This window comes from Leiobunum rupestre, chromosome 2, assembly GCF_980474605.1.
Source record: "Leiobunum rupestre chromosome 2, qqLeiRupe1.1.hap1, whole genome shotgun sequence".
Classification (NCBI taxonomy): domain Eukaryota; kingdom Metazoa; phylum Arthropoda; class Arachnida; order Opiliones; family Sclerosomatidae; genus Leiobunum; species Leiobunum rupestre.
The window spans coordinates 80,269,598-80,291,766 of NC_143385.1; the positions used below are offsets into that span (position 1 = coordinate 80,269,598).

Genomic DNA, 22,169 nt, shown 5'->3' on the forward strand with positions numbered 1-22,169 from the left:
TTTACAGAAGTTTCTTTCCTTTATCGAACTTCTCGGAGAGCAAGCGAAAATAACACGTTCCCCCAATTGTCGTTCTATTTCAAAATTCACAGAAGTTTCGTTCCTTTATCGAACTTCTCGGAGAGCGAGCGAAAATAACACGTTCCCCCAATTGTCGTTCTATTTCAAAATTCACAGAAGTTTCGTTCCTTTATCGAACTTCTCGGAGAGCGAGCGAAAATAACACGTTCCCCCAATTGTCGTTCTATTTCAAAATTCACAGAAGATTCGTTCCTTTATCGAACTTCTCGGAGAGCGAGCGAAAATAAAACGTTCCCCTAATTGTCGTTCTATTTCAAAATTTACAGAAGTTTCTTTCCTTTATCGAACTTCTCGGAGAGCGAGCGAAAATAACACGTTCCCCCAATTGTCGTTCTATTTCAAAATTCACAGAAGTTTCGTTCCTTTATCGAACTTCTCGGAGAGCGAGCGAAAATAACACGTTCCCCCAATTGTCGTTCTATTTCAAAATTCACAGAAGTTTCGTTCCTTTATCGAACTTCTCGGAGAGCGAGCGAAAATAACACGTTCCCCCAATTGTCGTTCTATTTCAAAATTCACAGAAGTTTCGTTCCTTTATCGAACTTCTCGGAGAGCGAGCGAAAATAACACGTTCCCCCAATTGTCGTTCTATTTCAAAATTCACAGAAGTTTCGTTCCTTTATCGAACTTCTCGGAGAGCGAGCGAAAATAACACGTTCCCCCAATTGTCGTTCTATTTCAAAATTCACAGAAGTTTCGTTCCTTTATCGAACTTCTCGGAGAGCGAGCGAAAATAACACGTTCCCCCAATTGTCGTTCTATTTCAAAATTCACAGAAGTTTCGTTCCTTTATCGAACTTCTCGGAGAGCGAGCGAAAATAACACGTTCCCCCAATTGTCGTTCTATTTCAAAATTCACAGAAGTTTCGTTCCTTTATCGAACTTCTCGGAGAGCGAGCGAAAATAACACGTTCCCCCAATTGTCGTTCTATTTCAAAATTTACAGAAGTTTCGTTCCTTTATCGAACTTCTCGGAGAGCGAGCGAAAATAACACGTTCCCCCAATTGTCGTTCTATTTCAAAATTCAAAGAAATTTCGTTCATTAATCAAAAGGGATGGTAGTCCCTACGCAAGGTCCGGGTATAAAGTAGAGCACCTACCCGAGCACTTGCTATATTATCTCGAGTCAGAATGAAGCTGATTTTAGCCCCTCGTATCTCAAAAACTATAGGTCGTATCAAAACAAGTGATGTATCGTTTGAAAGGTTACAGGAACGCGACAAACATATACGTATTCCATCGAACAGGGTTGAGGCGACGTTTCGTAGTAATGGGGCAAAGTAAGGCTTAATTTTGCTTCTTCTTATTCTTCTTCTTCATCTTCCATCTTCTCCTCGCAGACCGCTCTACAGCAAAAACTAATGAACCGATTTAAACGCAATTTGGTATAGAGTTTCAAAGTAAGCTCCCATTGTGTCCTTCCAAAGGAGATGTTCATATCTGGTATAGATCTTGAGCTACGGCGATAAATGTACATTTTAGCGAGTCGGTAACGAAAACATTGAGTAATAAACTCATAAGAAGTACTAAATCGGAGCGACCAGCGATTTAAAGAAAATAATGCAAAAGGTTTGAGGGTTGATTCTAGGTGAAAACGTGGCGCTGTGTTCGAAAAAATAGTCTTAAAGGTTAAAATGCCCGCTATGACGGATATACTTGAAAACTATGTATGCAACATATTTATAGGTGGATTGAATGAAAAAAGGGGTGCTGAGTTCGACAACAATAGTCTTGCGAGGGTCAGGGTGGTGGTTGTCTGCCATAGGGTGTGTCTATAAATAAGTCCAGTTTATGACGTTTATGGGAATATAATTACAGAAATACAATAGAATGCTACTGATTTCAGCGTTGCCAGATCGAAAATCTGAAATTATCGTATCTAGGCCAAAAAATTATCGATTTTCCTGGAAAATTATCGTACATTTCTTTTTGGCGATAAATTTTAATTCATACATAAATGCGTTGAATTTAGATGATTTTTTAAAGCACTACAGGAGTTTTATTTCAGGGAAATAAACAAAATGTCTATTATCATTATTAACTGAACTTAATATGTTTAAAAATGTTTTAAAAAATGCGGTAATAGCTTGGAGTAATAAACTCACACTCTGGACTACGCGTACAGAAAATGTATATCATTCATTTTTAAGTAGAAAAGTTATATAAATTAATAATAAAATTTAAATCATTCGTAGGTTTTTAAAAAAATCTAAAGATTATCGTACATTATAGCACGTTGAGGCAGAATTATCGAAATAATGGTACGATATCGTACGCCATGAAAATTATAGTACGCCCTAAAAATTTTGATTAAATTATCGCACTGTGCGATAATTATCGTACGTCTGGCAACGCTGACTGATTTATAGGTTGTTTCTGAGTGAAAGAGGTGCAGTGAGTTCAAAGTGTCTCGCCAGTGTCAGGGTGGGCAGTAGGGATGCAACGGATAACCGGAACCGGAACCGGCACCAAGAAGAACCGAGTAACTTGTAGGAACCGGAACCGATAATATAAAAAAATGATAACCGACACTCTCTTTCAAAATTCACGAAAGATTCGTTCATTAATCGAACTTTTCGCAGAGCAACCGCAAATAAAACGTTCACCACAATTTTCCCTTTCTCCTAAGAACCTTTGTACCAAGGCTCGATTGAAAAAACTTCTTTGCGGGAGAGATTTTTTCAAACTTTAGTGTCGCCGAATTCATGCTGAGAGAGATAACGAGTACGTTTGGGTCCGAATTTCTCATGCAGTGAACTTTGGGCGAACGAACTACACAAAGTTCGAGAGAGGTGAACTTAATGTCAGTTTTGCCCAGCTCTGCTAATTACAGACGATATAGGTACTTACAATTTACTGAAAACTTACATAACTAAACAAAATTACAAAAGTATTGAAAATTAAATTAATCACAAAACTGGTTTTTGTGCCATTTAAAACTACGTCTTTTTTTGAACATACAAAAGTGAGGCTTCGTCGATGAGGTGGGGATGACGTTGAAAGGTGGATATCAATTTTTTTTTTACCCTTCCAGAAAAGGGCAGAGCAAGTGTCACAGCCCGTGATGGCGTGGAAAAACAACACCAACTGAGGAGGGCTGGACTGTGTTTCATGATTAAACGAATTTGATGTGTATTGGGTAGGTCCTGACTTACCTCTGCCACCTTTATGGAAGTATAAATTCTTCTTGGTTGACCCAAGTGCGTTGAGGATCAACCTCATCGACGAAGTCTCACTTTTCTTGGATCCAGATGCCAACCATGAGGCAATAGCTAAGGCAGGCGAACGATGCCTTGGGGCACTTTACGGTGGGGATGAAGGTAGCACTCTCCACAGCCTTCGTTATGAGCAATTCGTGAAAGCTGCCACTCACGCCAAGGAAAATTTGGTTCGTCTGCCCCCAACAGAAGAGTCTGCCTCCTACCACTCCTACCGCACATACCACCAGGTGCAAAAGTGGTTGGGAGAAGAAAGAGACCCAGATGGATGGGGATGGGAGAGAATTCAACAAGGGCTGATGCCTACTATGACAAAGAATGACCTTGCCCCTCAGAAGCTCCTCAGGGGGCTCTCGTGCACTTGCAAGAAAAGCTGTGATGTTGGAAGGTGTAAATGACAGATAGCTGGGCTGAAATGCTCTGCTCTCTACAGATCCTAAGCCTATAGCGCCTCCTACAAAATTGGCGCAGCCAAAACATGCCGAAGATTTTGAGGACACACCCGGCCCAACAAAGAAACCGAAATATTCTTAGTGTATTGTCTTTTTTCTTGTAATTTTGTGTGTTTTTCATGTCCATGTATGTTCAAATAAAGACATAGTTTTAAATGGCAAAAAAAAACAGATTTGTGATTAATTTAATTTTCAATACTTTTGTAATTTTGTTTAGTTATGTAAGTTTTCAGTAAATTGTAAGTACCTATATCGTCTGTAATTAGCTAATGACTGTACTCGAATAATTTGTTTTAGAACTATTTTTCAAGTTTGGTGCATTGTTCTTATTCAAAGACTCACAAACAAAAACAATAAGAAAAATCATAGTAAAATATAAAAGAAATAAAATTTGTAAATAAAACATATATAAATATACATAAATATCCATAATATATAAGATATATTAAACGGAAACCATAGTACTAATAATATATCAAAGGAAATAAATAAGACCATTGGAATCGCTAGAAAAATGATAGGATTAATTTTCAATTTAATTTATCTATTTCTCGAGAACGTACTTGTGCTTAAATGAAAGCAAATTAAATTTCCTACAAACTTTAAGGATCGTAGGACACGTCGTTGTAGCGATATTTGGCTCAAAACATGGACGATAGTTTAAAAAAAACTTTTTTGGCAAAAATTTCCGGCGATATCTATTGAGCCAGAACGCAACTACACTAGGGCGGACACTTGCTTTAATTTAGCGATGAACAGTAATTTAACTATTTGATCATTTTATCGAGAACTATTAGGCCACCAGGAAGGTACTTGTGCTTCAATGAAAGCTAATTAAATTTCCTACAAACTATTTTCGATAATAAGGGTGGTAGGAGACGTCGTTATGGCATCATTTGGCTCGAAACATAGATGATAGTTTAAAAACCAAAATTAAGGCAAGAAATGCCTATTTTTGAAGAGCTGTATCTCAGACACTATAAGACTTTCAAAGCTCGTTTTGCGCTCAAATTGTAGAACATGTACTCTAGTGTAGGGAATTATGCGCTAAAACGTTTAAGTTTGGAGCTATGAGGAAACAATGGAAAAAAGTCCGAAAAACTCGCGGTTTTTAGCGTACCCCAGAGTTAGCACAGGGATTTCGAAGTTGCAAAATTGAGTATATACTACTGGGACCAAACCTAAGAACATAAAAAGTCAAACCTACTACTACAATTAATGAGAACTTCGTTCTTTTTTTGTCTAAATGAACTGCACTAACTCGAGTCGTGCGCGACTCAAGTCTAGCTCGGTGAGCTAAAACGTCACCCGAGCCGGACTCGAGTCTGGTCAATTTTATTCGAGCCTACAAACGAATCCAAAAATGATCTGAGCGCAAATTGAGTCGGGCCTAAACCGAGCCGAGTCAACTTCGAGTCAAGCTATAAAACTCGACTCAGCTCGCTCATTGACACCTCTAGTTTTACACATACAACCCCGGAACTTTCGATGGGAAACGCTACATTCAGGGACCAGGGTTATTTAAACTATGATAGCATATTACTTTAGTATTATCAATGCCATGAAAAATTAATGGCGTAATAAAAAATACAGAAAATAACAGACAAATTCATTGTGTCATTCGGCTAGATGAGTGAACTACGGAGACAGAGTATCCAACTATCTGTTTCCGATTATCTCCCAGCAAACACAAAAGTCCCGGGGATATCCATATATGATCCGAATCTCCGTGGTAGGTCATATCCAAAAATCCCAAAAGTTGATATTGTATGGATATCCATGTTTGATCCAAATATCTTACAGTTCATACATCCAAGTTTCAAAATCTAATGCATATCCCTGGGACGTCCGAATATCGGAGACTGCTTATGTCCAAAATAACAAAAATGGGGAAGTCTCTTTAATATCCCAGGGATATCAATTTCAATTTCCGTTTCCTTATTATTAACATTCGCGTCGGAGCTTCCTAATTAATTCAAATTACTATAAAATTTCTCAAACTATACAGGGTCTTTTTTTTTTGCTCGGAAAAGTGTTTTTTTTCAAAAACTATTTATAGTACCGATTTCAAATTTGGAAGGTCAATTCTCTATACCGGGGGACATCAGTTTGAGAAATTTCAGCGTTTTCGGTAATGTTTTTCACCAATTTTGAAAAATTATTTTTCGACCACTAGGTGCGAGATAAAAAATTTCTATTATAAAGTTGTAGGCCGTCATCGAAAACCCTTAAAAATTGTTCACTCGACGAAAAACAACTTATTTATCAGTGAAAATTCGAGCTTGAAAAATTTACAAGTTGGTGAAGCCAAATTACGATTGTTTGAAACGATAATTGAAAAGGGAACAAGTCTAATACAAACGTAGTAGAGTTTTCACACTTGAAAAAATGTACACGTTTGGTTTTTAAATGCAGATATTTTATTCACATAAATTTTTACAAAACATTTTCAATCATATCACCATTGGCTGCAACACAGGTTTGTGCGCGGACAATTAAGTTCTCAAACGCTTTCTCTACCATTTCTGGTGTGACGTCTCGGCAAGCACTGATTATTCGTCTAATGAGTTCCTCCCTAGTTTCAATGGGCGTGGCGTATACCTTTGCTTTAACAAATCCCCAGAGAAAATAATCCAGCGGTGTTAGGTCAGGTGACCTTGCTGGCCAATGCACTGGACCATTTCTCCCTATCCACCTTTCAGGAAACTCGTTGTTGAGGTGCTCAGTTACTTGCCGGGGAAAATGCGGAGGGGCGCCATCTTGCTGAAACCACAACTGACGTCTTTCAGCCAATGGAAGGTCGTCGATTGCGTCACTCAGTTCGTTCTGTAGAAAATGTAAATACCTTTGGCCGTTGAGGTTCGTCGGCAGGAAAAAGGGACCAATCAAACGGTTTCCAACAAGTCCAACCCAAACATTGACCCGTTCAAATTGAACCTGGTGATGATATTCAAAACCCCAATGTGGGTTGATGTCAGACCAAAGATGGCTGTTTTGATGATTAAAGGGCCCATCTCTAGAAAATGACGCTTCGTCGGAGAACAAAACATGGCGCAAAAATTGTCTATCTTCTTGGACAGCATTTAGTAACCAGTTGCTAAATTCATAACGTCTTTGATGGTCTCCGTCAATTAGTCCTTGGTGGAGCGTAGCTCTGTATGGGTGATAGCGATTCTTACGAAGAATTTTCCACACACGATTTGCAGAACAACCCAAATCAGCAGCGGCGTTAGCGCAACTGTGACGAGGATATGCCACAAAGTACGCGAGTACATTGTTCTCGAAGTCTAAATCCGGTTGACCCAATCCGCGAAACCTAGGTTGCAAGTTACCAAATTGATTGAAATCGTGAATTGCTCGTCTTACTGTATTTACAGATGGTGCTCCATTTGGATGTCTTTCTGCGAAGATTTCAGTCACTCTTCTACGGTTTTGCGCTGCTTCTCCATAGTAAATGGCAACTATCTCGGTACGCTCAGCTACTGAATAACGAGGCATTGTTCGAAATATTATCAAACACTGATAATGATCTCCCAAAGTTTTCCTTTAAATACCCAATTCATGTTTAGGATTGACCTATAGCCTCGTGTTTTTTAAATCGGGTCGTTTTTTTAACCAAAGTTTCAACTGGATTAGGTAATTCGGTTTAATTATCGTTTCAAACAATCGTAATTTGGCTTCACCAACTTGTAAATTTTTCAAGCTCGAATTTTCACTGATAAATAAATTGTTTTTCGTCGAGTGAACAATTTTTAAGGGTTTTCGATGACGGCCTACAACTTTATAATAGACATTTTTTATCTCGCACCTAGTGGTCGAAAAATAATTTTTCAAAATTGGTGAAAAACATTACCGAAAACGCTCAAATTTCTCAAACTGATGTCCCCCGGTATAGAGAATTGACCTTCCAAATTTGAAATCGGTACTATAAATAGTTTTTAAAAAAAAACACTTTTCCGAGCAAAAAAAAAGACCCTGTATAAGAACGATAAATACATATTTTACATACGCAGGACTATACCGATATTATCTGCATAGATTAATTAAATATACAGCAATATATAAATATTAGTCTTAAATCGATAAAAAACGAAGTAAAATTTTTTTGTAAATTTTAGAAGAATTATTTCCAAAATTCCAATTAATCAAATATGATTATTTTCAAAATTAAAGTAAAAAAAGTTTTAAACTTGGCGCTCAATTCTTAAGAATATTCTCCCTATGGTTTTTAACTCCAGACTAGTGTATAAGATTCTGAAAAGAAGACTTCGACAACGTTTTACAGTACACTATTAAAAGAGTTTTATCATGAATCTATTTAACCCATGAATATCCAACTGGAATACCCTAGGTAACCTCTGGCGACGCATGGACCGGAGTTAACTTATTGTGACGTTGCTGACGTAGGGGAAGTAGATTTCAGCTGTTATTTATAAGCAGTCGAACGCGCTGTGAGTCAAAGCATTAGTTTTTATAATGGCCGTGTTTTGGTTTGGTGTTAATTTTGCTATATTTATTTAATATTAGTATTAGAATACTTATTTTATTAAAATTGTAGCCGATCATTTATTTAATAATAATATGGAAAACAATGACAACATAAATGTCACAAAATTTTCAAACACAAGAGGTAAAAAAGTTCAAGAAAGTCAAAGAGAGTAGAAATTTTGAAGATGTTCTTGCAAATATAAAAAGCCTCACTGAAGAAGAGGTAACAACAACTGTGAAATACAAATTAATTATAGACATTGATGGATGTAGGAAATCCCAAAGGGACATTGTAGTGTGGTTTGGACTTGACCCACATTCGTGCGACTCTAATTCTATCAGTAAGGCCTCAACTCTAATCACATATTTAGAGATGCTCTTTGAAGGACATTACCAAGAAGTTGGAGATGATGAAATTATAATTATTAGTGATAAACATATGGAGCTAGAGAGAAGATGGTTCACTTAACTTGGACTTATTTGCAAAGCCGTGGCTGTTGTTGAAGAATACGCGTGCCAAAGTGAAATTGAAGTGAGACTTACCAGTATTTTAAGAAACGTTTGCATAGAAGTACCGGGTAGCTCAAAATTAGATATAAATTCCATATTTCATGCTGTAGCATATTCTACTTTTGATGTGTTAATGGCGAAAGGTATTGAAAAAATCTGTGATAACCCTCTTCTATCTACAATTCCGAATAAAAACAATGTAGAGCTAGCGGTATTTACTAGCAGAGAGCAAGAATTAAGGCTCTTACTGCTAGCAGGTGGGTGTCTTGGCCAAATTTTTAACAACTTCAAACGAGTCCAGAATATCGCAAACAATCGAATAGTAAACTTCATTACGGCTATTACTATGAAGGAAGAGGAAAAGCAGGAACTGGAAGAAGCTGTACAAGAAAGAGATCGTGGTGGCATGTTTTTTTTAAGAAAACAATTGAACCCTTTCCTTCTTACATTTGAAACTGAGTTGAACAAAATCATACAAAAAGATACTATGAAAACATACGGATCAATTGCAATAAAAGTTATTTGTTCACACATGCAAAATGCTTTAATTTTGCAAGAAGTATTCGCAAATTGTATTAAAAAGATGGAAAATGATGATTGCCGCTTATTTGAGCTGGAAGATAGAGAAAGGTTTTTCAAAATTTTCATAAGAAAAATGGTCCATGCAAGAGTAGGGGCATTTTTCACATCACACAACCAATTAAAAGCAGATAATAAGAGAGGTCTTTCCAAAGGAGGGACGATGCTACGAGATGATCTGTACAGTATAGCTCTGAATAAAAAAAATAAATCTGGAACCAAAAGCAAATGTGATAACCAACAATCGAAATATTCCTCTAAAGAAACTACTTACAAGACAAAGCTTGAGGTGTTGGAGAAGCCTACCTCACCAAATTTTACAGTTAGGAAATCAAAGCCTATGAGTTCCTATGTTAGAAGTACTACGGGAAAAGTTAAACCCCAGGAAGAATCCACATCAGATGGTGTAATCTCAACGGAATTTACCTTGTTAGATGTGATAAATAAAGAACCGAAGTCAAGATGTTCCTATAAGAAAAAGCTCAAAACTTATCCTTCAGATAATGCAATCAAACAAAAAATACCCGAAGCTAAAAAATGTGATATATTGAAATCAGGCTCCACTTTTTCCACGAGGTCTAAACGTGAAATAAAGCCACGCAAGTTGGCTGATATGTGCTATTACAAATAATGGTACTATTTCGGAATTAAAGTGCGAGCGTCTTGTTTTTACTTTTTTATTGTTTAACCTAAGTCAATGTTAAATCAAAATAAAATTTTATTTAAAAGCAATGTTCAGTAAAGTCATAATAAAATTACATTTTAAATCAATGTTAAAATTATTTCTTTTTCAAAACCATTTCAGCTACTGCTAAGGGGGCTGTTCGGTAATCACCATTAGAAAAATGTCTCCCGTGAACATCGTTTTTAAACAAAAATGCACGTCGAGCAGTTGCGTAGTTAATACCAGAAAGCTTTCCTGCTGCACTAAACTTAAATTGGCTGAAAAGCGTTTCAACCGCACTCCCATTTATTATCCCAGGACACAAGAAATAACCTGGATTATCCGTCAAGAAATCAATACATAGATTTCGGAAACCAAAGTGCATCACACGCAACAAATCCCACGTCTAAGAAGTAAACCTGTTGTAATATAATTAACTTTTCAATTGCTGGTATTTTAAATTAATTTTCTTACCTGCCATGACAAAAATTGATATTGTTTAAAATCAGGATCACCTAAAATAAAATAAACATTATACCAGAGGCAATACATCAATGTGGCGCTAAAATGTTTTCACAGGTAGACGAAAATTTTTAAGCCCCCCCTCCCCTACACCACTGTCCCTTGGAAAACTGAAATGTATCTTCATTCAAAATAAGTTTTAAAACATTATAAATGAAGATGGTTTACCTTCAAAAGAATCAAGCCAAGAAGCAAAAAAATTAATGCCGTGTTCTATCCTTTCCAGCACTGGGTGGTCAATTCGCCATAAGCAAAACCTCTGAAGAATTCCCCTTTCAAAAATTTCATTGCAGGCTTTGAGGTAATCATGTACTGCTAAAACTTCGGGAGCATCTGATGGTGGTTCAACTAGGACATAATTGTTACCACTTTCATCTCTTTTTTTGGAAGATGGTTTTGCATAGAACAAAAGTGCCATAAGCATTTCTTCTTGCTATACAAATTTATAAATTTAACTCTGTGGTAATTTGAAATTGGAAAATTAAATTAATTTTTTAATTACCTGCATGATTTTAGCTGGTTGTCAATTTAATTTTGACCATGAATCCCTCTCAATGTAGCTCTTTTGTAAACCTTTCACTAACTTGGGCAAATTATTCTTCATACGTTCAACTTCTCTGTCATAATGTTTTTCATTGACATTCCAGCCAAAATGCACTCCCGATGCAGATATAAAGGTCCTGGCTCCATCAGCACGTGAAGCGTGAAGTCCGTTTATCATATTTTTGAGCTGTCATTGAAAACAATTATATGAAATTATATGGACTAATTATATTTGTAATTAATTTACATAATTAAATTAATTTAGGATAAAACAAAATGTACAAAAAATGTTGAAAAAGTATGCTATACCTGATGAGTTGGACATATAATCCAATGGATTTTGTGACCAGGCCAAAAGGGATTATCAAATGACGGGTCTATGACATGAGATTCGTCTTTCTTTCCAAACGCTTTTTTAGGGTGGCCCATGGTGAACTTTATTACACTAAGATTAGTGCTAGCACCATCACACACAAACGCTCTTACGTGAAATTCACAAAATTCAAAAATCCTGATAGTGTTCATTAAACAACTATATAAGTTTTTCCTATTAACAGACCCACCGAATGAAAAGTAAGGCCCAAGCACATCAAAGTTGTGAGAAATATCACGCCAGAGAAACTGTAAAATGTATCTGGTTTCATTTTGTTTTGCTCCAGAGATATCTTGATAAATATCCCCCAACATCGCATAATCTTCATCACTCATGGCGTAGCCCGTGATTTCATGATTTTTCGAATTCCACATAACCTTTCCAATTATTCGCACCTCATCAAAAATGAAAATTCCTTCGCCCAATGGAATCTTTAGTCCTAATTTTTCTTGTTCAATTTTAAGATTTTCATAGAGTTCACGTTGAGACATAATGTACTTGTTGGGAAGGCCTGGCTTGTCTTATCGGGTTCCAGTGTAATGCTTTAATGATGATTCATTTGGTAGATTCAATATATGAAAACTTTTGAGGGCTGCATAGGCAGCTGGACTTCTAATATATACGGCCAAAGCAAGTCGATACGTAATTAGCGACCATCTGTTTCCCCTGTTTCCTGTAACTATTTAGAATATTTTTAAATTTTGTGAAAATATTATATCATAATTTTTTAATCCAAATTACCATATTTTCCTTGATCTTTAAAAAAAAAACTTTACTGTCCTCATTATGACGATTCATTCGATCTTTTTTCCAAATTCTTCTCAGTTCAGCCTTCGTTTTGGGATTTTCTTGAAGGATTTCTTCAAGCTCACCACTGAACTCCGCATCTATTTTAGATACTATTCCTTCTAATTGTTTAGACTGTTCATCATGCAAATTAACTTCGTATTTTGCTATTCTTTTTCTAAGACCAAGAACCTCCTTTTTAAGAGCTATTCTCTTCTTTTTCAGTTTTAACATGCGTTTGCTTTTACTAGTGGGTGTTAAATATGTTATAGGAATTTTTGACCTGATACTACTGGGTGTTGTCACGGGTGGTCTTGCTTTTTGTGTGGATATGTTGACGCTAATGGGCGACTCTGTAACCTCGCTGGTTAAAGATGTTTTATCATTAACCGTGCATTGTTTTTTTGATGCAGGTGGAATGGGGTCTTCGCTATACCTTGAATGTCGACGAATGAAAGATTGACAGTTTTTACACCGGTGAAACGGATAATTAGGCAACTTAAAGTGGTTATAAATTTCAATTAATCTTGAACAATTTGGTCCTTCGTAAACGTAAGAGCCTCCTGGATAAAACCTTTTATTAACAAAACTTCTTACACCTGAAATCTCTAAGCATTCATACTCCTCCGCTGTAATCCCACTGCACAATTTTATACCACCTTCATTTGTTGAGCCATAGTTTGAAATTTTCTTTATCAAGTTCATAAAAGCAGGATCAAGTCTCCAGATATCATTTTCTAAAACAGCAACTTTGTTTACTTTGCTGACACTTTTTCCCAAAACAACGAGGTTGGCTGACCAAGATTGTGATCCCACAAGTATTTTCAAAGGGTTTTTTAAAAGATTTTCGTCTCTTAAGGCAGAATATTTTTCATTGAACGCTAAAGCCTCTACTTTTTCAAAAATTGTATCTTCAATATTTATTTTCCCACCGATAGCTGGGAAAATATAGGTTTCTTCCTTCTTACTTATTTCAAAAGTTGTCAAACTCGGGTTTTCTTCCCAAGTACCACCGAGGCTTAACTTTTCAGATATAGGTTTTAAGTTTAAATTGTTAAACACTTCACAGGCACTTGATAATATCGCTTCCAAGAGATCGGAGTTGCATTCCTTCATTTTGTACTTCAATTAACTTGACCTGAAAATACTTAAAACATTATTTTCTACAAAATAACGCGAACTGTCCACGATAAATAATTTCGCGGTGATTTTGTTCGTCTGCTCTCTGGAATCCAAAATGACATCATTTCCGAATTCGTTCTTATTGGCCTACAATTAAAAGAGGCCCCGCCCTTCGTGCTCTCACAGTATACCGTGTGTAATGATAGAGTTGAATATGCATGGGTTAAATAGATTCATGGTTTTATTTAAAAAAGTGTTTTACAATTAAAAACTCGCGGCATGTTTCGGTATCTGCGAGTACGCAGCCGTTATCAAGCGATACAAGTCCAATGGCCATCAGATAGCTAACGCTGCACCGATGAAACCTAATAATGACGCTAGGGGGCGCAGTTGTTAGAACAGCTGCGCCCACTAGCGTCATTATTAAGAAGTTGGGGGAAAAGGGGAGCTTCGGAAATCGAGTCTAGAGAAAAGATTGCTGGTTTTGAATTTTTAATGGAGTGTAGCTTCTCCGAGTGCATGTGTAATTTTTACCTGTATGTGAATTGGTGGGAAAAGACTGAAAATTAAACACAGTTGTGGTTCTATAAGCTTTATATGCGTTTAAAATGAACATTTGAGCCTTTTGAAGATTTTAACAGACCAAAAAGTTGGAGGGGGTAATAACATTAGTTGCCCCTCCCAGCAAAATTCTAGGGAGGGGTATGCCCCCCCACCTGGTTCCTACGCCCCTGGTTTTCTCAACCCAAAGGAGTTGGGGGGAAAGGGTAGCTTGCCCTTGGAATGACGAATGTTGCCGTTTCGCGAGTTAAATCATTGGATGGTAAAATATTTGACCCATGTTTAAATATTGCGCGCCTTTTAAAAATTAACAATAAGAGTGGATTTTCTGCTAAAAACAGAACTTGAAAGGATTAAGATCCTTTGCGGTATTACCACATAGGCCAAGTTTCAAATAAGATAAGCATTAGCTGTGTATTTTATCTTTACCAATTAAACAGTAATCTTTGGTAAACTAAATTATTTCTCTCGCTTTTCTTTTCTACTTGGGTATAATTATTCTAAGCCTAATTAACCACTGGATTTGCAGCTCGCTCCGCTCAAGTCTTTGTTGAAAATGCCGTTTTCGGTTTTTGCGATGACCTAGTTTTTTCATTGAGTTGAGAATGTTAATCTAGAGATCCAATCAAATCAGCTCCCGCGGAACAAGTTTTTGAAAATTAAGAATGTGTCGTCTTCTCTTAACGTTAAAATATGACCCGTGGCGTCATCCATTATTTAAAAAAAAAATTGCCGGAAAACGCGTCTTATTTGAACGAATCGTTGAGGGATAGACGGCGCCACAGGTAGAATGATAAAGTTTTCTCGTCATTTGGGAGCTGACGGCAGTATTCTTATTTTAAAAAAACTTGGTTCGCGAAATACTAAAATCCGACGTTTTGATCGGACCTCTAGATTAATATTCCGAACTCAATGATTTTTTCCATGTTACTCAATGCATTTTTTATAATATTTTCTAATAAACCTAATTATTCCTTAAATTTTAAACGAAAATTTAAAACTTTTGGCGTTTTCTTATAAATATTTACGTTTTTGGGCGGTAAATTGGGCTACTTTCCAAAATTATTTGGGCTGAATTTTGGTCTAGTTTGAAACTCGCGGTTTTATAGTTGGGCTAGCCGGGAGTAGTGGCGTACTCCTGTAATCCCAAGCGTCTCGGAGGCAGAGTTTGTGGATGGCCGTGTGAGGACGACCCATAGAAATCTCATAGGTAACTAGAATGCTGCCGTGTAACTGGCAAATGGCCCAAACGCCGTGGCAGACGACGCCAGATCTCAGCCAATCACAGATCAAAGAGCGGTTCTGCCAAGAATTTAATGTCACCGGAGAGAATGACGTCACCTATCTCCAGTAGCAGCGCTAAGGTTTTTTCACAGGTGGGCTAATTATTTTTTGGCCCCTAAGAATTTTGTGGCCCTTAGCGGGAACCTTGGATTGGCCATATTTCGCAAAAGTGGTGAAATCGAAAAAACCCAAAATTTTCCAGGAAGCGAGAAGAGCAAGGTCGTTTTATTGTTGCTGCTCTCGTCGCGTTTTCTGTACCCATTACTGACCTTGTATCTGACCTGGAGGGGACACGTGCATGCCTGGGATATTTCCCTAAATTCCCATAAGCCCATTTCTTTTCAACTTTATCTCAATTCCCGCTACCTTCCTCCCGAATCTATATGTTTATGGTCTACTACCCTTTTGAGTAAACAAATTGATTTTGAAAGATTTTTTCCAGAAAAAAGTTTCTTCGCAATAACACAAATTTCTAGAGATAATGAAAATTCATTAATTAAAATATGTGGCCTCTTAATTATGAATATGTGGCCCTTTTAATATAAATATGTGGCCCCTCTCAGAAATGCAGGGGGGCTAAAGCCCACTTCAGCCCACCCTTAGCGCCGCTACTGCCTATCTCCCGCTATAGTAACGGAACCAAGGAGGATTATTATCCTCCTTGGCGGAACCACTCTACGGCCTCTCATTGGCTGAAGGTTCAAGGCGAACTGGCGTCAATCTCGGCCGTAGGCGGCAGCATTCTAGTTAACTGAGATTTCTATGGGACGACCACCAATCCCCCAACGGGTGGTCGGAATACATCCGCCACGGGTGTCCTCACCCCTATCCCCACGTATCCCCCCGTTGGCGTGGCCGTTACACATATCTCGCCCTGATTAATCCGGTGGACGGGCGGACAGCATTTGTCCCCCCCGTCCCACTCACGCCTCAAAAATCTTCGCCGGGCTCGCGGTCTTCTCAGACCCACTCAGCCCTTGTATCTTCCTTCCTTGAATAAAAAAAAAATAGTTGGGCTAGAAATTGGGCGATTTTTTGAACAATTTGGGCGTCATACCAAAAATATTTTCTGGCAGCCCTGACGCCAAGGCCCATTTTTAACACGTAGAAGTAGAGCACTAATAATTCTGTCGTTAGTAATCCGATAAAAACTTAAATGAACTATTAATAAGAGGTAAGCAATTTTTTCATGTTCAAGTCAGTAATACAAAAGTCAATATGACTTTCAAATTTTACAGTTCCAACCGTTCACCTAAGCCTAGGTCATTTTTCTTAAATTTAACCAGCTTGACTTGCACCTTGGATTAATAATATGACATATTATTAATCCAAGCTTGCACTTTGCATTAAATTTGAGTTTGACGTTGCTGCTGGAGGAAAAATGGTTTAAACAAGTAAAATGTAAGCCAATTTTTCTATTTCTCTTAATTGTGAAAAAATAACCCCAACTAGACTTAAAATTTTATTTAGTGTAGCTGGCTTTTTCATTTTGGGGCTCGCTGCTAGTGATAAAATTGATTTACACGAGAAAAATGTATGGAAATTTTTCAATTAACTCTGAATGGGGCTTCTTGATGTTATTTTTTCACTTATTTAAATTTGCGTTGCTTGCACTTTGCTTATAACTTGATTTTGAAGCTTGCTGCTAGCGATAAAATGGATTTACACGAAATAAATGTATGGAAATTTTTCAATTAACTCAGAATGAGGCTTCTCAATGTTATTTTTTCACTTATTTCAATTTGCGTAGCTTGCACTTTGCTTATAACTTGATTTTGAAGCTTGCTGCTAGCGATAAAATGGGTTTACACTAAACAAATGTATGGAAATTTTTCAATTAACTCAGAATGAGGCTTCTCGATGTTATTCTTTCACTTTTTAAAATTAGCGTAGCTTGCACTTTGCTTATAATTTGATTTACACGAGCCAAATTTTTCAATTCACTCTGATTGAGTAAAACCCTTGGTTCACATTACAGTTGGGAAGGAAGAAAAAGCAAAAAAACTTCAAGATCTAATCACAATTAAAATTATCCTTAGTATATTGGTCTAGATTTCTTCTCATTCTACATCTATTATTCACGAGCAATAATTTATTTCTAGCGGCCGTTAAACGATCAAAATGCGCTGCCAATTCTACGATTGCGGAAATTGAACTAATAATTAAAGACTGGTCACACCATTGCCCAGCAGGAAGTAAAACCTAAATAATTATAATATTCAAATAACTTTCACAATGATTTTGGAAGCAAAGAACTTTTTAAATAAAACCTTGATCAAAGGAAATGTTAAATCTTTCGTCATCATGCCTAGTTCCAATCATATTATTAAAAAAGGTTAATTTCACTTAATTCTAAATCTTATGAATTTTATTAGTTATGTTAATGTCATGATTCTTGCATTTCCACCAATTATTTAGCTAAACATAGGTAATAATTGGTTTTAATGCAAAAATTGTAATTTTATTTAAATTTATTTATTTATTTATAAATTATAGTCGTTAATAAACCAAAAAAAATCAATATAAATAAATTTTTATCCTTTATAAAATAAAAATATATATATATGGATATTTTAGGAAAATTTAAAAATCCCCAAGACCTCTAATGTACATAATATGGACATTATAAATATCTATAAGATATCTTTAGAATATATATTGGATATCCCTAGGATATATTATATCCTGGTCATATCCTAAATAGGTTATTTTTTTAATCCCTGAGATATCCCTACAACATCCCCTGGATATTGAATATCCAGAGTTTTGATATTCCCTGCATGGGCTAAGAAATGATAAGCCAAAACCACGTAACTTTATACTAATTAATAGTATAGTTAAATTTACGTAGTTTTTGTTAACAGGCGACGGAATATTAAGCCTACCTTCAAGTGTTGCCAGATCACTCGATAGTCAATACCATAGAAATCGGAATTTCTAATCGTCGCGGCAGTATTTCAAAAATCGTCCTAGTTAGTTATTCCGATTTCTCTGGTCGATATTGACTACATCAACTCCACTTAAAGAAACGTCACGAGAACAGTTATCTGCATGTTATGCAACAAACACTTTAAATTAAAAGTAATTAATACTATTTTATATTGGTACCATAATTTCCATTGTTGTACTATAATGTTTTACCATTTGTACAATAATTTGGCCAGAAAAATCTGGCAACGCTGTTCACCAGAAATACTGTTTTATTTCGTCAGCTACAGACTTGGCGAGGAACTTGGCGATCTCGGACATTATTTGTAAGTTGAATATCGAGTATAATTAAAAAGAAAATAACCAGACTTGCAAATAGTGGTATTTATGACAATTTGTGTATTTTTCACGAGGGTAACTAACTCTTAGAGAAATAAAAATAAATATACATATATATATATATTTTTATATTGCAAGGCTGAAAATAACCCACTGAAACCACTTTTGATTATGGATTAAGATTGATTTTAACCACTGTAACGATCCTGATGAATTTGAAAACCTCTCCTTACCTGGGTTTTCCTTAGGTCACAGTTTCATAGTGGGCATTGGCTTGGGAGAGTGAAACGTAAGACGTTATGAACACCGAATTAGGGAAATAAATTTTAACCCACTGATTTTCGGAATGGACTAATTATCAATTTCTAGTAGACCCGTTTCCGACAAAAAAAATTTGCACCATTGAATCCCTAGCAACTTAACCTTTTTTTTTAAAATAAAATCAAAAATAATTGGCTCAGGGACCAATAATTAAAAAATCCCAAATAAGATGATATAGAATCAATATTTACATAAAATGTGTTATACAATTAAAATAAGAAAAATGTTTTAGTGTTTTAAGTTTCTAAAAAAAGATCCCATAGGTGTGCCATAACGCTGCATGTAATAAGCCAGGGAAATAAGTGCTCACCCCAATTCTAGAGGTAGTATACATCATTATTATCAAGTTAGAGCCCCAATAAGTGATTTTTTAAGATTTCCTTTGGTTAAGGCGTTTAGAACATTTAAAATTGTTAAATCATTGACACTTTTTACAGGTAAGCTGAAAATCTTGGCGGGAATTTTTAATTTGTGGTAGTAAAAGGTTTCTCAACAAACTCATTTAAGCTAAATAAGTGTATAAATACAGACGACTCAACATAAATTACTTTCAAGTTTTATAGGTAAAAAGATGGGATTTAGTCGAGGAGACGTAATTTGCAGATCCGAACCACTGGTGTTTGCCGTCATCGAAAGCGCAAAGGGAATGTTATGCGACCATTGTCTGAGAAGTAGCAACGAACCCATGATAAACGAAAATGAGTTTTTGCAGCCACTTCAAACTAGACGAAAGCCAAAACGCTGTAGTCAATGCCAAAAGCTTTATTTCTGCGACATCCATTGCCAAAGGAAGGCCTGGTCAGATTACCACAAGCTGGAATGCGCCCGTTTGAAGAAGATTCCGCTGGAAGGCAAAGAATTACTCATGGCCAGACTCTACACGAAGATAAAGATGGCTGGAGAAAGTGGAAGAACCTCATTTCGAGAAACTGTCGGCTGCTACAAAAGGTCGTTCGACGATTTGATGGGACACCACGAAGAAATCTCTAAGTATTTACCAAAGATGTTGTTGTTTGAGAGGATCCAGGATGTAAAGTTTGTCAAGTTCTTCCCCGACCTGTATGACCCCAACAACAAAGCCGACAAGAAGCTGCTCTTCGATGTTTTTTGCAAATTATTCGTTAATTCGAATGAAATACTTGATGGCAGATTTAAAAAAATTGGAGGTGGCTTGTATTTGGGATTCTCAATCTTCGACCACAGTTGCGACCCTGATGCCTACTGGTCCTTCAACGGTAAAACCTTGGTAGTTAGAGCGGTCAAGGACATTCCGCACGATGACGTCAAGAGAATAAGCGTTTCGTACCTGGACATTGCTCTGCCAAAAGCCCAAAGACGGGACCTTTTAAAGCGCCAGTTTTACTTCACTTGCCACTGTCACTGTTGTTTGAATGACGAGAAGGAAGCTGCCAGATTCCAAATACTGGACGATCAGAAAGCCACCGACTCAAACGTGGTCGCTCTGTCTAAAGAATTTTACGATTTAACAAATCTCGAAAAATACCAGTCTGAAGGTGAGTTTAGAGTGACGCTGAAGAAATGCGTGGCGCTTTTAAAAAAGCAAAAGAACGTCTTGGGCGAGTACCACATTTGTCGACTCCACCTTCTGGACGTCGCTTTTCGGTGCTGTTTTAATCTGAGTCTGGCGGAAGAAGGCATTTCTATGGGACTCGAACATCTGAAAGTCCACACATTTTACTACGGGGACAATCACCTTGAACACGCATTTTTGTGGAGTCGAATTGCTGAATTTTACTTACGAATTGGAAAAGTAAAACACGCGCTTGAATTACTGTCGAAATCATACAATATCTTAAAAGTGTTTTTAGACGAAGACCACCCTGCGGTTCTTTTTGTGAAACGCTTTCCAACCGATTTTGCTCAACGTCGAATAACGCTTTAAATCTATCTTACCTGAACCATCACACGACGGATAATTCACTTTTGTTGCTGTTGCTCCGTGATAAAGAAGAACATTTTCGTTTATTCATTTTCATAACCTTCTGTTGGTTTTTAATTTTCTATCAGTTAACATAATATTTATAAAATATATTGCAAAACTTAAGCAATTTGCTGTATGTTACAAATATTTTCATTAAACCTTTTATAATTTTAATGTTTGATGTTTTCAATCCGTGGCGTGGTGTACTTAGAGATACGAATCGATAATTTACCCTGGTAATTTACGCGGTATATTACACTAGTAATAGTAATTTACAATTTTATCAGGTAAATTACGAAAATGGTAATTACCCTGGTAATTACCATGGTAATTTACCATCGTATTCGTGTTTCACCGTTTCTTAATTTTCTTTGATCTTTCGGGCTAATATGTACCTAAAATACGTCGCACAAGATTTCAAAACTCAAAACCATGGATATAAGAAATGTATATAAAGGTCTAGATAAATTTCGGGGCGTCTAAGCCTAACATAAAATACGGAATTGACACCTAGCAGACACCGAGGAAGGCACGTGACCAAGAGCGCGAGCTCTCTTTGCATTTTAGTACTAAGTGCTTGACGTTTCCGCAGGCTGTAGTCTTTAGACACCATCTTTTGGTGACTTATAGTAAAAGGTAAAAGGCAAAGGTCGACGATAACTAGTTTTTCAGTTGAACAGCCCTGTCATTATATTACTTTGGAAATATTTCCAACCTCGGACGAAAATTATTCAAAATTTCCCAAAACAAACTAACCCAACAAACACCAACGTCCAGGAAAGCTGATAAATTAATTTTTATTGATGCAAAGTATATTAACTTTTAAAACAAAAAATAAGATATTTAAAGCGTGACAATCGCAACATCAAACTGTGAGACATAGCTTTCTGAAAGTGAGACCGTGGCGACATCTTCGTGCATTTAGTAGAAGCGCTTTCCTTTCCTCCACCATCGAACGAGCGGGAGCCACAGGTTGTGGAATCTCTCTTGGGCGTAGCAGGATCGGACGCAGCCCAGACTCGGGTACATTGAGGGCAATGAGCCGCTGAGGTAATGGCAGAAGCACAATTCTCCAGAGACCATTTCCGAAACGAACGCAGCGCCGACTATGGTCATTACAACAATTACTCGAAGCTCCATTTCTAGAAGATAAAATGAAAGCACTATTATTACGATACGTAATTGTTCAATGTGGTTCTTGTATTCCAAATAAAGTTGTCGGATAGAGAGAGACCTATACAAAGAAGAACACACTTTCACAGGGGTAACGCTAATTAGCAAACAATTTCTAAATGCCCATATTATTACCAGATGGCGCAAACTACACCTTCTGAGAAAGCAAATACTTCAACCAACTTTAAGTAGAATATTTCATTTATTATTACTATTTTCAAAATTCAATTAGTGACTTACTTGAAATATTTTTTTCTTCGATGACGTCTCTTGGCGTTGGCT

At 36.7% G+C, this 22,169-nt stretch overlaps 1 protein-coding gene across 9 annotated transcripts; it reads left to right on the forward strand.

The window, feature by feature from the left end:
- The first annotated feature begins 16,262 nt into the window (after nt 1–16,262).
- On the forward strand, nt 16,263–20,821 carry LOC149959186 (histone-lysine N-methyltransferase SMYD3-like). 9 transcript variants are annotated; one of them, XM_090165157.1, is made up of 4 exons: nt 16,263–16,358; nt 16,423–16,446; nt 17,287–17,379; nt 19,210–20,819. In XM_090165157.1, the coding sequence occupies exon 4, from the start codon at nt 19,344–19,346 to the stop codon at nt 20,673–20,675; it is 1,332 nt and encodes a 443-aa protein (XP_090021283.1). In that variant the 5' UTR covers nt 16,263–16,358; nt 16,423–16,446; nt 17,287–17,379; nt 19,210–19,343; the 3' UTR covers nt 20,676–20,819. The 9 variants fall into 9 exon arrangements, with proteins under 9 accessions (XP_090021283.1, XP_090021285.1, XP_090021284.1 ...); XM_090165160.1 differs by lacking the exons at nt 16,263–16,358; nt 16,423–16,446 and adding an exon at nt 16,518–16,585 and having other exon boundaries at nt 19,210–19,256; nt 19,328–20,819; XM_090165156.1 differs by lacking the exons at nt 16,263–16,358; nt 16,423–16,446; nt 17,287–17,379 and adding exons at nt 17,395–17,519; nt 18,397–18,438 and having other exon boundaries at nt 19,210–19,246; nt 19,328–20,821.
- Nucleotides 20,822–22,169: the final 1,348 nt, after the last annotated feature.

What these genes read in the sequence shown, in the direction of transcription:
- LOC149959186 (XM_090165155.1), top strand. Translation starts at nt 18,236, where the DNA reads ATGTTATGCAACAAACACTTTAAATTAAAAGTAATTAATACTATTTTA. An exon ending in GGCGATCTCGGACATTATTT is followed by an intron (nt 18,439 to 19,327) that starts GTAAGTTGAATA and finishes ATTACTTTCAAG; the next exon opens with TTTTATAGGTAAAAAGATGG.